The sequence below is a fragment of the Furipterus horrens genome, unplaced genomic scaffold (genome assembly GCF_987537825.1).
Source record: "Furipterus horrens unplaced genomic scaffold, mFurHor1.1.pri manual_scaffold_16, whole genome shotgun sequence".
In the NCBI taxonomy this organism is placed as follows: Eukaryota; Metazoa; Chordata; class Mammalia; order Chiroptera; family Furipteridae; genus Furipterus; species Furipterus horrens.
The window spans coordinates 3,312,248-3,326,818 of NW_028327186.1; the positions used below are offsets into that span (position 1 = coordinate 3,312,248).

At 54.9% G+C, this 14,571-nt stretch overlaps 1 protein-coding gene across 2 annotated transcripts in view; it reads left to right on the top strand.

Moving 5' to 3' along the window:
• Window positions 1-2,789: 2,789 nt before the first annotated feature.
• Window positions 2,790-14,571, top strand: part of PCSK6 (proprotein convertase subtilisin/kexin type 6) — a 117,012-nt gene continuing 105,230 nt past the window's right edge. For both annotated transcript variants that reach the window (XM_090263565.1, XM_090263566.1), the window contains exon 1: window positions 2,790-3,110. In XM_090263565.1, coding sequence (XP_090119691.1) covers window positions 2,820-3,110 — 291 coding nt within the window. In that variant the 5' untranslated portion in view covers window positions 2,790-2,819. The remainder of the gene's footprint in view (window positions 3,111-14,571) is intronic.

The window sequence follows — 14,571 nt, forward strand, 5'->3', positions numbered from 1 at the left end:
CAGCCTCGCCACTGCCATTACCAGCAGGGGACACTGAGCCAGTGGCCTGTAGTGGCCCACGAGCAGCGGTGAAGCTGGGCATTAGTGAGGGCTGTTGTCCCGTATCTAGAAGGTGGTGCCCAGCGACATTCTGGGAGGGAGGCACCTGGCCCACTGGACGCCGCATGTTTCTGGAGCAGATTCTGTGTCCACACACCCCAGAGGCTGCGCGAAGTCCTCTGTGTCCCTGGTCCTGGCAGTTCTGCACAGTCCTCTCCTTGCTCTAAAGGGATCACCTCTGGGCACGAGGACCAGACATTCAGTAACATCTTCCCAGCACGTGACTTGGGAAGATGCTGGTCTAGATGGTGCATCTCTGTATTCGCGTTCTCTACAACTTCTGACACGTGAGCAAGCGCCTGTCACCTTTCTGGTCCGTGTCCTGGCCATCCCCACACCTGCTGGCCTAGGGATGCGGCCCGCCCCCCAGCCCCCCATTCAGAGAGCTAGGGCACCTGTGAGTAGCGAGCCCCTCCCTGTGGGAAGATGAGCGAGGTTTTATTTCAGATCCTATCTCAATGCAAAGGGCCGGTACTTCTGTGATTGAGCTGCGCCCGTCACACCGTGTAAACCAGCGGGAAACCCCTGGGAGACGATTTGATTTAGGATGTTCATTTGGGGAAGCTGGTCTTTCTACCACATTAAAGCCAAGATATTGCCTGGGCGCGTCCATGATAAATGGAATGTGTAGCCCAAAAGGACCAGATCTGTTAGTAAAATAAATTCAGATCCCTCCAAATAAAAATGCAGATGCATTTTTGTCTTCTTTCAGGTCAGCGGGCTGAATCCCTTTATCTACTAAATTACTATAGAAAAATCTTTATCTGCCTGTCAGATTCGCTGCTGTCGGGGGATATCCTCTTGGGAGACAGAAGCTGCTTTATAATAACTTGGATGATATGCAGGGTAGTGTTATCTTGAAGACAGCCACATACTTGTAGAAGGGACAGAGCCGAGAGTCCAGCCAACGGGCCAGAGAGGTGACAGGTGTTACCCAGACATCTTGCTGATCAGTGACAGAGCGAGACCTCTAATCCAGCCCCAACTCAGTCCAGTGCCCTTCCTCCAGGGCAGCCCGTCTCTGTTAGGACCGCTTCTCATTCAGGTGGGCAGGCAGGTAAGTATCCAGGCCATCGGTCGGAGGGGCACCCAGGGCCTGCATTCTGCAGCGTGGGGCAGGCCTTGAGCGTCTGCCCAGGGAGCTGACCCCCCCACCCCTGGGCCAGGAGAGGGAAGGGGGAGAAGTTGCAGGTAATACAGAAATGGGAAGAATGTTTGGGAAACCCATCCCCAGGTTCCGAGAAGGACCGGGGCCAGGAGCTCATCCCCGTAGGGCCTCCGCCACGCCTCCGCCACGCCTCCCCCTCTCCCACCTCCACTGGGGTGAGTCATGCCTGCAGAGAGAGTGAATCATGCGGGTTACGAAATCAAAGGGCTCCTGAGAGGGAGGCTGGGAAGGACCTGGGAAAGCCACCTCCGTGGGTCCTGCTCTCTCCCAGGCCTCCCCCCAACTCATCACCCACCCTGTGTTAGGCTCACGTGAGCTCTACTGTACCCCAAACAAAAGAGAACACTCTGGGGAACGGACCCTCAGACCAGCCCCCTCCTTCCCACCCCAAGGCCTTCCCGGCCTGTTTTCTGTTTCCGCTTCTGTAGGAATCAGGGTAAAGGCTGGCTTTCCACGGGGGGCCCGAGGGGACCAGGATCTTGGGAGGACTGGAGACGAGGTCCTGAAGCCAGCCTCGCCTCCCCCCCATTTGCTTGTGCACGTGTGAACATTTCTGTCATTCTCGGGCTGCAGCCAGTCAGTGTCTGCTGGGTTCCGCGCTGCTGCAGCCACGGGAATGATTCACCCCACTTTCCCACGACTGGCCCAGTTCAGTGGGAGCTTTGCGGAGTCTCTTCACCACTGGGGAACACCTACCATGGGCAGGCCCTGGGCTCATGAAAACAAACACTTATCGACAGCTTATTACATGCCAGGAGCTCATGTCATCTCCCAGAGAGCCCTACGGGGCAGATACGGTTGTCACCCACAGGTGCCCGCGGAGCGCTGCGCTCGCCAAGGTCACGCAGATGCACAGGGGGCAAGGGGGCGGCTTGGGATTCGCCTGCGCCGCCGGCCCCCCGAGGTGGGCTGGAACTTCCCTCGGACCGCTAGGTGTCTCCTGGCCCCTCACTGAGCCCCGCTAGTGTCAGGCGTCTCCGCGCCACTCGGCGGGCGCCCTCCGCCAGGTCTCCTTTGGGGCGGCAGGGCCACGGGGCTTCTTTCCCCTAGAACCCCGGACCTCTGCGAGTCCCCGGTGGCAGGCTGGGCTGAGCAAGGCCAGCGGCGAAGGAGGTCAAACCCGACCCGGTGGAGGCGGCCTCCAGAATGCTGCCCAACAGGTAGGAGGGCGCGGCCGTCCCCACCACGCCGGCCCAGCGCTCACCTGGGATGCCCCCAGGGCCCTCCCTCCAGGCTCCCTGCAGGTCACGCGGGGCCAAGGCCGCCGCTCGGGGCGCCCTGCGCCTGTGCCTGTGCCCCAAGAGCCCCAAAAGTCTGCGAGAAGTTCCCGGGGGTGGACGTTCCGGGTCCCCGGGCTTGCGGTGGGCCCGGGTGCGGGCGGCACGAGCGCGGGCCCAGGGGCGCCGCCGGCCGCGCGGGCGGGAACGCGCGCCTCCTCCTCCCTCGCTCCCGCCCGCTGCGGCGCTTCCCCGGCGCGGAGCGGCTTTAAAAGGCGGCACCCCACCCCCCCGGCGCACTCGCCGCTCCGGCGCTGCGCGAGCTTGCCGCTGCCATGCCTCCGCGCGCGCCGCCTGCGCCCGGCCTCCGGTCGCCACCCCGGGCCGCCTCCGCCGCCGCCGCCGCCGCCGCCGAGGACGCGGGGGGCCCCGGCCGGCCCGGGCTCCCGCTGTTGGCGCTGCGCCCCTGGTGCTGGCTGCTGCTGCTGCTCGCGCTGCCCTCCGCCTGCTCCGCGCCGCCGCCGCCGCGCCCCGTCTACACCAACCACTGGGCAGTGCAAGTACTGGGCGGCCCCGCCGAGGCGGACCGCGTGGCCGCGGAGCACGGCTACCTCAACTTGGGCCAGGTGAGTGCCACCGGCCCCGCGCGCCCAAAACTTTCCGGGCCACCTGGGCAGGGTCCCCGGACGCTCGGCCCGCGCGGTGGGGGTGGCCGAGTCACCCAGTGGGGAGTCGCCTGGGAGCGCGGAGCTTGAGGACGCTAGGCGGGGACGACCAGGTGGCCCGTGCGGATGCCCATGCAGGCCCGGCGCGCCGTGGGCAGCTCCCCGGGCGCAGACACCTGCCCGGGCGGCCGAAGTGGGAGCCGTGGAGCGCGCTGCGCTCTGCCCGCAGGTGCTGTCCTCTGTGTCCCCCGAGCTCTCCCCGGCCTGCGACTCTGCGCTCGACGACTGGCCGGGTGGTTCTAGAGCCTGAGCGCGCGCTGAGGCAGGAGGGGGTGAGGGCTGGCCCCTGGTTGGGTGACAGCCGCAGAGCGTGGCCTGGCCTCCCTGGGACCCCTGCCCGCTCAATGCCCCCTGAGTTCTAGAGGGAGCACTTTCTGGTGCCTGTGTTGGGGAGTCCCCATCAGAAAGGCCTTCTGGACAGCTTGGGACCCAGCAGCTGCGAGGGGGGCTGCAGGCGGGGGTCCTGCGTTTAAAACTCCTCTAGGTAGGGCGTGGGGCGGGGGCAGTTTGCTTTGTTTCTGGGCTCCTGATGCAGTTCAGTGGCAGCTGTCCGCATACTTGCTGTGTGACCTTAGGTAAGTCATTTCCCAATCTTCCTCTGCGGCGGCTGTGACACTGTGTAACCAGTCAACAAGTTGTTGGACGGATCCAGTGTTGACTGATAGCAAAGCCTCAGGCCAGGGCCTGACCAGGCCAGTGATCCAGGAGCCTCCCTTGGCCTCAGCCAACACTAATGCTGTCCCTTAGCAAGAGAGGACAAGACCTGGCCATGAAGGCTGCAGAATCCCAAAGGCCCACCAAGGCCAGGTCCTGACTTATGTCCCAGGGAGGGGCACAGGGAAGTGTGAGGTCCCACCAGGGGACTTCTCAGTGCAGTTTACAAATCTCCTACAAACGACACACTTGGCGGGTCATGGGAAGTGACAGGGATACGCCAGCTCATAACTCATAGTGCTTGGTGTTAAATTTAGTTCCGTCATATCCGTGACAGAAGCCACCAAAGTGTGGCGAGGCCCTAATCTGAATGACATTTCTTCTGCGTCCTGCGTCTGTCACCAGTGCTGCTAATGTCAGATGTGTGGCCTTCTGGAAAAGTCGCTGCTGTCACTTGACCCACACTTCACACTGCGGGTCAGAGGGTGTCTGAAAGAACGCCACCTCATCGTCTGAATATATTTGTGTCTGCTCTGATCATTCAGTTCTCTGCATACATGCTGGGATTGAAGAGTTTGCCTTTGGGTAGCACTGGCCTCGTTTCTGTCTGTAGTTCCTGAATCTCCCTGGCTGACGGTCCAGACTGAAGAAGGCGTTGCTCAGGGTGCCTTCCTGTTCCTTGCCTCCCATGTGTCCTGGTCCCCCAGCCGCTGCCACACTTGGCTGCTCTGCCCAGGTGGCCCAGCAATTTGTCTGCAGCTCAAAGTGACTCTTAAACTGCATGGTAAATTACAAAGCGCCTGGGTTTCCGGCTCTTATGATCAAATGAACAGAGGGGAGCTGAAGTAGAGCTGTGAGCTCCTAGACGCTCTGAGACAGAGGCCCAGGGTCCCCTGCCTCACCCCCCCCCCCAAACACACACACACATACACACAATCTCTGTCACAGAATGAATCAAAAAAGCTGGCTCTTTGGAACAAGCCCTGTCAGACTCACCGAGCTGAGTCTGCTGCCCTCGTTTTGCCTGTGGGAGAGAAGGTTCCTCCCAGCATGCACTCCTCCACCTGGGACATTCTGGGGGGGGGGGTGTCTCTCATTCCGCGCCCCCCCCCCCATCTCTGTATAGCAGACTCCATGCAGCCTGGTCACTCAGTGTGGTGGGCGCAGTGCTGAAGGCAACACTGTGGAGACAGTCACAAACTGAGGGGTTCGCGGACTGGGGGTACGCACCGTCTCAGCAGCGCGTGCGTGTGTGTACGTTTGTGTGTGTGAGTGATTACTCAAGGAGGGACTATTATTGCTGATTCCAAAACCAGCTTTTCTCCCCCCTGCTCCCCCAAGTGCGCGTCTAATGTGGAAAAGGCCTGGAGCGTTCCAGCCTCTACCTACTCAATAAGAACTCTTTAAAAACCCTTCTTTGCCTTTTCAGCCAGGAGAATTTGTGACTCATAAATACGATGTAGATATTCTTAGCTTTGATTTATGGGTGAGTAAACTGAGGTGAGGCCAGGGATGCAAGGTCTGCGTGTCCACACAGTAAGCGTGTGTTACCGCTGACAATTCTGGTCCCAGCTCTTTGTCTCCGGCCGCATTCTCTGGTCTAAGGTCTCCTTTGTGTGACTTTCCCTAAACCCTTAATGGGCAATTAGTGTTCCTGTTACCTGCCCTGACTCACGTCTGCTTTTGTCATGGGTCTTAGCACGCCTGGGAGTTCTGGTCTGGTTGTTTTACTCTCTTCCTTCGTTCAGCTGATAACCGGATCCCGTTGATGGTACATGGTGCAAGGGTAATTTAGACCAATGATTATTCACCTTTCTTGAGTCACAGATCCCTCTGAGAGTCTGATAAGAAGTTCTGAGTCTTCTCCATTGAAAAATATGCATTGTCAGGAACTAGGCAAACTAGTCTCTTCTTGTTCCTCTATTCGCCATCATACTAGTGGTCCCCTCACGGTGCACCACGGCTTGAAAGAAAGAATAAAACTTTGGAAGAGGCAGATGTCGCTATTGACAGATGATATAACTACGTGGATAATCAAACAGAGGTTAACTGTTAGATCTGTCAGAGTTGAGCGGGTTGCTTGATCAATAATAACTTTACAACAGCAACATCTGAGAAGAGAAAAGAAATTATAATCCACTCTAGCATAAAAGCTATTAGATACTTAGGAGTGACTCTTTTAAAAGTGAGTCTTTTGCCCTGACTGGTGTGGCTCAGTGGATTGAGCGCCGGCCTGCGAACCAAAGGGTAACAGGTTCGATTCCCAGTCAGGGCACACGCCTGGGTTGCAGGCCAGGGGGCATGTGAGAGGCAACCAATCTATGTCTCCTTTGCACATCAATGTTTCTCTCCCTCTCTCTCTCCCTTCCCCTCTCTCTAAACATAAATAAGATCTTTTTTTTTAAAGAAGTGAGACTTTGAGGGAGAAAATTAGAAAGTATTCAAAGAAGTATTGGTAATAAGAAGGTCTGACTATTGGAGGGATAGATCATGTTCATGGATGGCAGGACTGACTATCACAGCCCCCCCCCCCCCCCGAGTTAGTCTGTAAATTCAATGTAATCTACTTGAAGCAGGAACAGGGTTTTATATGGAATATGAAACCACGCAAATGACTTCTAAAATTCAAATAGAAGAGTAAGGTTCCAGAAACCCTGAGGCAACTCTGAGGAGGAGGAAGAGGGAGGGGAGGGAGTGTGCTCCATCGAAGGGAAACATACCGTAAAGCTGTGCTCATCACAACCTTTCGACCTTGGCCCATGGATGGTCCCGTCCATCATGGAACTGACCCAAACCCAGGCAAATAGAGCACCTGCTCGTGTGAGCAGAAGGGTTACAAACGGTTGGGGAAGGCTGGGCAAGGCAATAAACTGCTGCTAAAAGCACCGACTCTTCACGAGGAAAAACAATCATGTCTTCGCCCCACATACACAACAGTAAATTCCCGAGAGAATGAAATACCTGAATGTACGCAACCCTTTCAGAAATAACAAGAGCGAAGGAGCGCCTTTACAGCACCGGGAAAGGAGAGGATTCCTTAAACCACAAAAGGAATAAATAAAAAAGGCAAAGATCAATACGCTAAAAGTCCTGTATAACAAAGATAAAACAAGGTTAAAATGCAAGCATAGGCCAGGAGAAGTGTCGCCTGTAATGAACAGGTGAGTGCGTGGATTATTTTAAAAGCTGTACATCAGAAAATGTATCAATTATCAAGAATATTTTTCAATAAGAAAAAAGATAGTCGGCCTGCGGGCCAAGTGTCGCTGGTTCGATTCCCAGTCAGGGCACATGCCTGGGTTGCACGTCAGGTCCCCAGTTGGGGGTGCAAGTGAGGGGCAACCACACAGTGATGTTTCTCTCCCTCTCTTTCTCCTTTCCCCTCTCTCTAAAAATAAAAAAAACAAAACAACAAACAAATAAATTATTTAAAAAAAGAAAAAAAGATAAATGCCAGAAAGTACATAATGAGAGACTTGGATGAAGAAGAAATCCAAGGGGCCTGTAAACATGGGAAAGGATGCCCAGCGTCTCTCAGTTATTGGGCCGATCCAGTTTAAGGCAATGATAACAGGGGTGCCCTTTCACATTGATCAAGTTGGCCAAGTGCTAGTGCTGGCAGAGATGTGGAGCCGAGAGAAGGTTCAAATGCTGCTGGAGAGGGACCTGCCAGGCCACCGTGAGACCGACTTATATCAGCAACTTCACATCTAAGGGAGAAATTCTTGTGTGTGCCTGAGGAGACTTGCATAGGAATGTCCACAGGCATTTTTTAAGTGGAGGGAGGCCCAATCTGAAAGCCCATCAGTAGAAGAATGGAAGAATCAATCCCACCGAGGAATACCACAAGGTCGTTAGAAAGGAATGAAGCAGATGTGGATCTGCACAGGTAAATCTCAAAAACTAGGCTGAGGGAAGAAGGCGAGGTACAGATGTGCAGTGTGATAGTGTGTATGTAAACCTTTGGAAACATGCTAAGCAAGTCTATATTATTTATGAATGCCTGCACATATAGGAAGGATTTGCATCAAATTCTAGTTAGTGGTGGCCTCTGTGAAGAGAGGGAAGAGAGAGAAACTCGGGAGAGGACTGTCAAAATTTATCTGCAGTGTTCTGATTCATAATATACATATATGAGTATATAGATGTGCATATAAATTATATACAAAATAGCGTTTAAGCATTTTGCACTTTTCTGTCTTTGTATCAGACTATATTATATACGGCTCTGGCTGGTGTGGCTCAGTTGGTGGGAGCGTCGTCCCACAAAGCTAAAGGTTGCAGGCTTGAGTCCCAGTCACAGAACTTGCCTAGGTTGCAGGTTCAGTCCCTGCTCAGGGCATGTATGGGAGGCAACCAAGAGATAACTCTCTCTGTCTCTTCCTCTAAAATCAATGAGCATGTTCTCTGGTGAGGATAAAAGAATATATATTACATATGATGCTGTATACAGCTGTATACCCACGCATGCATAGTCAAACGCATGTATACACCCGCACACACAGATACACGTGAAGTGTTAAAGCGGAGATAAGAAAATGAACACGCACCGCATATTCATACACTGTGTGGTGTTCCTGGACCCTCGGAAGCGTGTCCATGGATGTACCGGGTAAGACTCCCTGGCTTTAGACCTCCCGGGCTGGGCCAGTCCACTTGTTAAAGAAATATCTGCAGATGCGGGGGAGCTGCTTGGACAGCGTTGGCCCCAGAGCCCGGGGACCCCAGCGCACAGCCGTCACCCTCTCCCTGGACCAGGCTGTGGCCCTCATGCTAACCGTCACGCATTGTTACCTTTGACATTGGTGACGCTCAGAAAAGACAAGCTGTTAGCGTGAGAGGATGCCAGCCAGACAGCCTCACAAACCACCTCACAACAGCTCAGGTGGCTGCCGTGTCTTGCAAGTGACATTTGTCTTGAGGCTGGCACGAGCACCATACTGTCCTTTGCTGTTTTTGCTTTGCCTGAGGTATTGAGCTAATTTGTTGGTTCTGAGTCTCAGCATTAAAAAGCAGGCTGATGGCCAGGGGCCTTAAATGATTTCCAACTTGCCTTAAATAGTTTTCCTTAAAATAGCTGTCGAGCAGAACGTACCTGGCCCAGAATTTCAGGTGGGCCTGAGTAATTCGCTTGTCAGCGCCAAAAAAAAAAAAAAAAAAAAAAAATAATTTGTCATGCTGCAGCGCTCATCTTTATAAGCTGATGCTCAGCCAGGCGTTCAAATAAGGGACCAGAGCGTCTTCCAACCAGAGTGTCGGCAGTTTGGGAGGGACAAGGGGAAGCCTGGAATAGCAGTCACCTGTGACCTAGTTCTCTGGGACCAATGGCTGGTCACAGGCTGTCTTGCTTTTCTGCTGTGAAACGGGGGCCAGGACTGGCCTGGAAAGGGAGGGGTCCTGAGTGTGTGTCAGGGTGGGCGTGTGCAGGTACCCGTGGCATAGGATGCTTACGGTATCACCTTCTCATTGTTTTAATCCTCACCCAAGGGTATCTTTATTGATTTTAGAGACAGGAAGTGGGGGGAGAGAGAGAGAGAGAGAGAAACATCCATCAGTTGCCTTCTGTATCCACGCCCTGACCAGGGCTTCAAACCTGCAACTCAGGTATGTGCCCTGACTGGGGATCGAACCCACAGCCTTTTGGTGTGCGGAATGATGCTCCAACAAATTGAGCCACCTGGCCAGGGCACCCTCTCATTTGACATCTTTAATCAGAGGTTAAGATTTAAATGGACAGGGATATTTTTATTGTTGTTGTTTTGTTTTTGAGTAGACTGCCTTTGCATGGCATTGATGTTGCAGCGCAGAAGGGTGCCCGAAGCTAGTGGAGCCGGGAAAGTACCCGGAGGCAGTGACAAAGTCAGACCAGAGGGCACAGCTCTGCTGACTGGTCCACGGGAAAGGCTGGACCTTCTCCAGGCAATAACCAAGGGTGCAAATCAGAAAGACCCTGTCTGAGGCCTCCTGCCCGGCCTTGGACTTGGGGTGGCCGCAGAGCCACGTGGGACTGTTCCCCTTGGGGATCGTCCAGGCTCCTGCTCAGATCTTGGCTCTGAAGGTAGCTTCTCTTGTCTCCCAAAGCCCTCTGCCTTCTTCCGCCTGCACGTGGGGGGTTTCTGCATTGCACTTGGCCTTGGCACTGACCAGAAGCCCTGTGTGTGCTTGGACCCAGTGGGTGTCCCACGTTGGTGGTCTCACCAGTGGAGCCTCGTGCCGATCCTATAAGCAGGGGTCACCAGGCCCGTGGAACCACGAGGAGACCTTGGGTCCAGTTAAGTTGGACTCGCTGCAGGTAACATGCTGTGACGGACAGGTCAGGGCCAACCCCCTGCCCTCCGGCCGGCCTTCCACCCTTGTAACCTCTGTCAGATGGACCTCATCCCTGCTTCTCAGACAAGAGTGGGCCACCAGGTGAGGGCCTGTCAGCTCCCTGCTGCCTCTGCGGAGCTTTGTCCGGAATAGTCAGTCCTGGCTGCTTTCACCAGCCTGAGACCTGCTCCCACCTCTCCACACCGGCAGGAGAACACTCCCCCTGCCTTCTGGTCGTCAGGGTTGCCCACTCAGGATCTCAGGCTCTGCGCTTTAGCAGCTGAACTGATCATCCTTTGCTGCCCCTTTTGCGTGGCCCCCAGGAGGGACCACCATGTCCCTAGAACCTGAGCTCAAGGTCTAGAAGTCCCTGCCACCTGCCCTGCTCTCCTGCCTCCCCCTTGGTTTTGTAACAAAGCCCGTCTCGTGGGCGTCCTGGTGGCTCTCAGGTCCCCTGCTGCTGCCAGCTGTGGCCTCCATCACGTGTCCCCTTTCCACCCTGGATGAATTTCCCCGTCCACCTGGTTAGCCCCTCACCCTTCCCGGCCATCTGCAGCCCTGCCCCCCCTCCCCCAGCCCCATGGACATGCCCGTCTTCCGGGCTCCCAAGCCCCCGTCGCCCGCCATGGCCTGATGGCTCATCCGTTTCTGCGGCAGCACCCTGGGCTTACTGGGTGAGTCAGCCCACAGCTGGTCCTCTGGCTGATCTCTGCGGTCAGTTTTCATGCTGCCGTTTCTCTGGTGGCCGAGAAGTCACCCCGGGGCAGCCTGGGGCCAGTGGACCTGTGCTCATTCATTCAGCGAGGGGCCCCCGAGATAAGTCCAATGGGACACCGGCCTGCAGGAGCCTCTTCGCAGAGGAGAGGGGACAGGTCTCTGTGAGTGAGTGAGGTCAGCCAGCCAGGTCAGGCGCCTGCAGCTCCGTGCCAGGTGACTGACCCATGTCCCCCACACTTCCATATCTGAGTCCCTTGCTTTTTGGAGACCCCTTCTGGGTTTGTGCTTGTGCATGGGAGGACCTGCCCTGGCCCACTCTAGTTTGTTTCTAGACCAGCTCAGCCACACACGTAGCAGGGCCCATCAAATCCCAGGGCTTCCCGATGTCCTTGTGACTCCACTCTCGGAGGAATTTGAAGGCCTGGTGCCAGGCGTGAGCCCTCGGTCCAGTGCTGTGAAGAGCGCGGGTGAACAGCCATGAGATGTCAGGAGGGCTCCACGGGATGGGATTGGCAGCTTGGGTTCCCATGGCAACCGGCCCATCAATGCCCTCAGTGTCAAGGCGGTGACACCACAAGAGGAAGATACAGTCTCATTGTCTCCCCCGTGGCCACTTGGATGTACAAACCTGCCGAGCTCCACAGGGCCTGACAGCCCGGCCCAGCCCCTCATGCGGCGGGCGGGCGCCCTGCTGCTTGCAGACCAGAAAGGGGCCTTCACCTTCAGCTCCCTGACCCTCTTGAATTCCTGCCCCTGGCCGACCTCAGTCACTTACGGAGGAGCCCTTGTTGGGTGGGCCTCCCTTCTCAATGGGGAGGGACGGCTCAGCCGCGCCAGGCTCCCAAAGCTCCGAGCAATGAGCCAGACGGTGCTCGCCACAGAGCTGGATAAACCCGTATCCAATGGCACAGTCGGGGGTCTGAGAGAGAACTTGATTTCCAGACTCTCTCCCTTTTGTTTCAAAACATTGTGCCGATGGCTTTAATAGATGATCGGCTGAGCTCATTCAACCGGAACCTCCTTCTTGCCCATAAAGGGCCCCAGTCCACCCCGGTGGTCTTTGTCAGAAGCCCCCAGGAAGCCGGCTGAGAAGGTCAGAGCTGCCTTGTCATCAGATAAGGGTCTGTAGGTCCCCCCAGCTCAGAGAAGGCAAAGCCGGCCCTCTGCGGGCCTTTCTGATTGCTCATCCTCCAAGCCGGAGCCAGGACATCACGCTGGATTGTCCTCCATCCCTTGTGTCCTGGTCACTCCACTTCCTGGTTCCTCCCCTGCGGCCCAGCCTGCTCCTCACACACCCACACCGTCCCAGGCACTGCCCCTGCTGTGCTCCCTCCCTTCCAGGCCGTTTCCCACATTGCCAACCCAGCCGAACCCTAAACCTCACGCCTGCCTTCCCTGCTTTAAGGCGGCAGAGGCTGCAGCACAGCAAAGCCCGGGGAGCCAGCTGCTGCCCCCCAACACACGAGCCCTCCCTGTGGCAGAGCGCTCCAGCCGCTGCAGCCCTTGGCCACTTTGGGAACTTTCCAGGTGCCGTTCCTTTCTTTTGCACCAGCTCTTCATTGCTATTGTTTTGACCTGGGTACCCATTCCCCATGTGGCCCGCCTGGCAAACCTGCTCTTCTTCAAGATCAGCGAATGTGCTCTTTCCTGGCCTGTCTGCTGCCCAGCAGGGCTGAGCACTATACGCCCCAAACTCTGGAGCCACGGCATGTGAGGGTGTCTGTCTTCCCACTGGGCCACAGTATCATGTGGTCAGAATCTTGGTTCACGTTTGTGTCCTTGGGCCCTAGTCCCTGCCATGGCTTCTCATCCCCCAGTTCAGCTCACTGCCCCCGATGCACCTCATTCATTAGAGGAGGTCACTGGGTCCCAGTACCCCTGCCCTGGCTGCTTCATCGTCTTTACTGTTCAGCAAGGCCTGCTGTAATAATCACCCCAGAGCTTGGTATTAACCCCATTCCACAGATGAGCAAACCGAGGCCCCGACAGGCTCGCTAACTCACTCCAGCTTCGTACAAGTCAGAGCAAGACTTTCAGCCCCGATGACTTTGATCCAGGCCCGACTCAGACAGTGCCCTTTAGAAAGGCTGCAGAGAGCAGGTGGCAGCTGAGCTGGCCGTGGACTTGGAGAGGGGCTTTCTAACTGGTGACGCAGAGGGGCTGGGAGCAGGCAGAGGGAAGGCGGAGACGGAAGGGATGCTCTGAGGGGCAACTGTCCTGTAGGACCCTCCGTTCGTATGCAACCTCTGGCCTGAGGTTATACTCCAGAGGCTTATCTATGCAAGAATGAAGGCAGCCAGCAGCATTCTTATTTATTTTATTTTACTGATTGATTTTTAAAGCGGGCGCATGCCAACGAGAGAAAAACATCACTTTGTTGTTGCACTTACTGATGCCTTCTTTGGTTGATTCTGGTATGTGCCCTGACCGGGGATCGAACCCGCACCTCGGCTTATCAGGATGACACTAACCAAGTGAGCTACCCGCCCAGGGCGCCAGCAGCATTCTTGACTTGGATGTTTAAGAGTCCCAAGGGCAGGGAGCTGTCCCTGCATGCCCTCCCCCAAGTGTCCCAGAGCCTGTGTGTTTCCCATCCCCGGAGGAGAGAGAAGCACCATCCACCCAAACGCCCGAGAAAGCCGGACCCTTGAGAGGAGAGAAGGGACTAAATGGCAGTGCGACAGGGAGTAAGGGTGGCACCGCCTAGTTATAAAATTGTGTCATTACCAGATTTTTCTTGGTATAATACAAACGGAATGCGTGTACGTAGAAAATGTAGACAACATGGAAAAGAACAGAGACTGATAGCAATCATTTACACTCTTATCACCCAGAGCTAGTCATCATTAATTCTTGAAACATGTCCTTTAGTTTTTTTAAAGGACATGCATGCACATATCCATGTATATGTATGCACACATAGGTTTATATGTCTACCATGCACGCACACACGCACACACATACACAGATGTCTGATGCTATTTGTATACAGTTTTTCAGCTTGGACCTCCCAAGTCTGTAACTGTCCTATGGCACAATTTTTAATGGCCGCCCAGCGCATCATTAAGTGGCTGGCTCATACCTTACTTCATCTTTCCTCTGACATTGAGGTCAGTGGATTCTTTGTGACTCCTCGGGGACGTGGACATTCTGCAGCTGGTCTCGAATGTCAGCACCAGGTGGGGAGCTGGCAGGGGCTCCCTTATCGCCTGGTCCCCAAAGGACACGCCTTGTACCCTCTTGGTCACAGCATCCTGTCCCCATTTTCCCGTCCTACATTCAGCCTTCAGAAGGTCCAGGACTTGATACTTGTGAGGATTTTATGGGGCATTTCTTATTTTATAAAGTTAGACATTTTATATAAATGTTTTTATTGTAGAGAATTCACACCCTGCAGATAGAGGGGGGAAATCCAAATCTTTCTCTGCTTATTCTGTCCCTAATTTACTTCTTCCCCCAATTCTCCCAATGTCCCCAGTGTCCAGAGTGAGCGTGTGTCTTGTTTCAGAAATGTGTGCGCACATATACATGGAGACTTGGGTGGTTTTATTTTCTTATATAAATGAGATCCTGCCCTCGCTTTTCTTAGCCCAGCAACACCTGTTGAAAAACTTCTCATACGATTTACTTGATTCTTTTAAAGTAGTTTTAAGCTATTTTATGGACGTGACATATTTTGTTA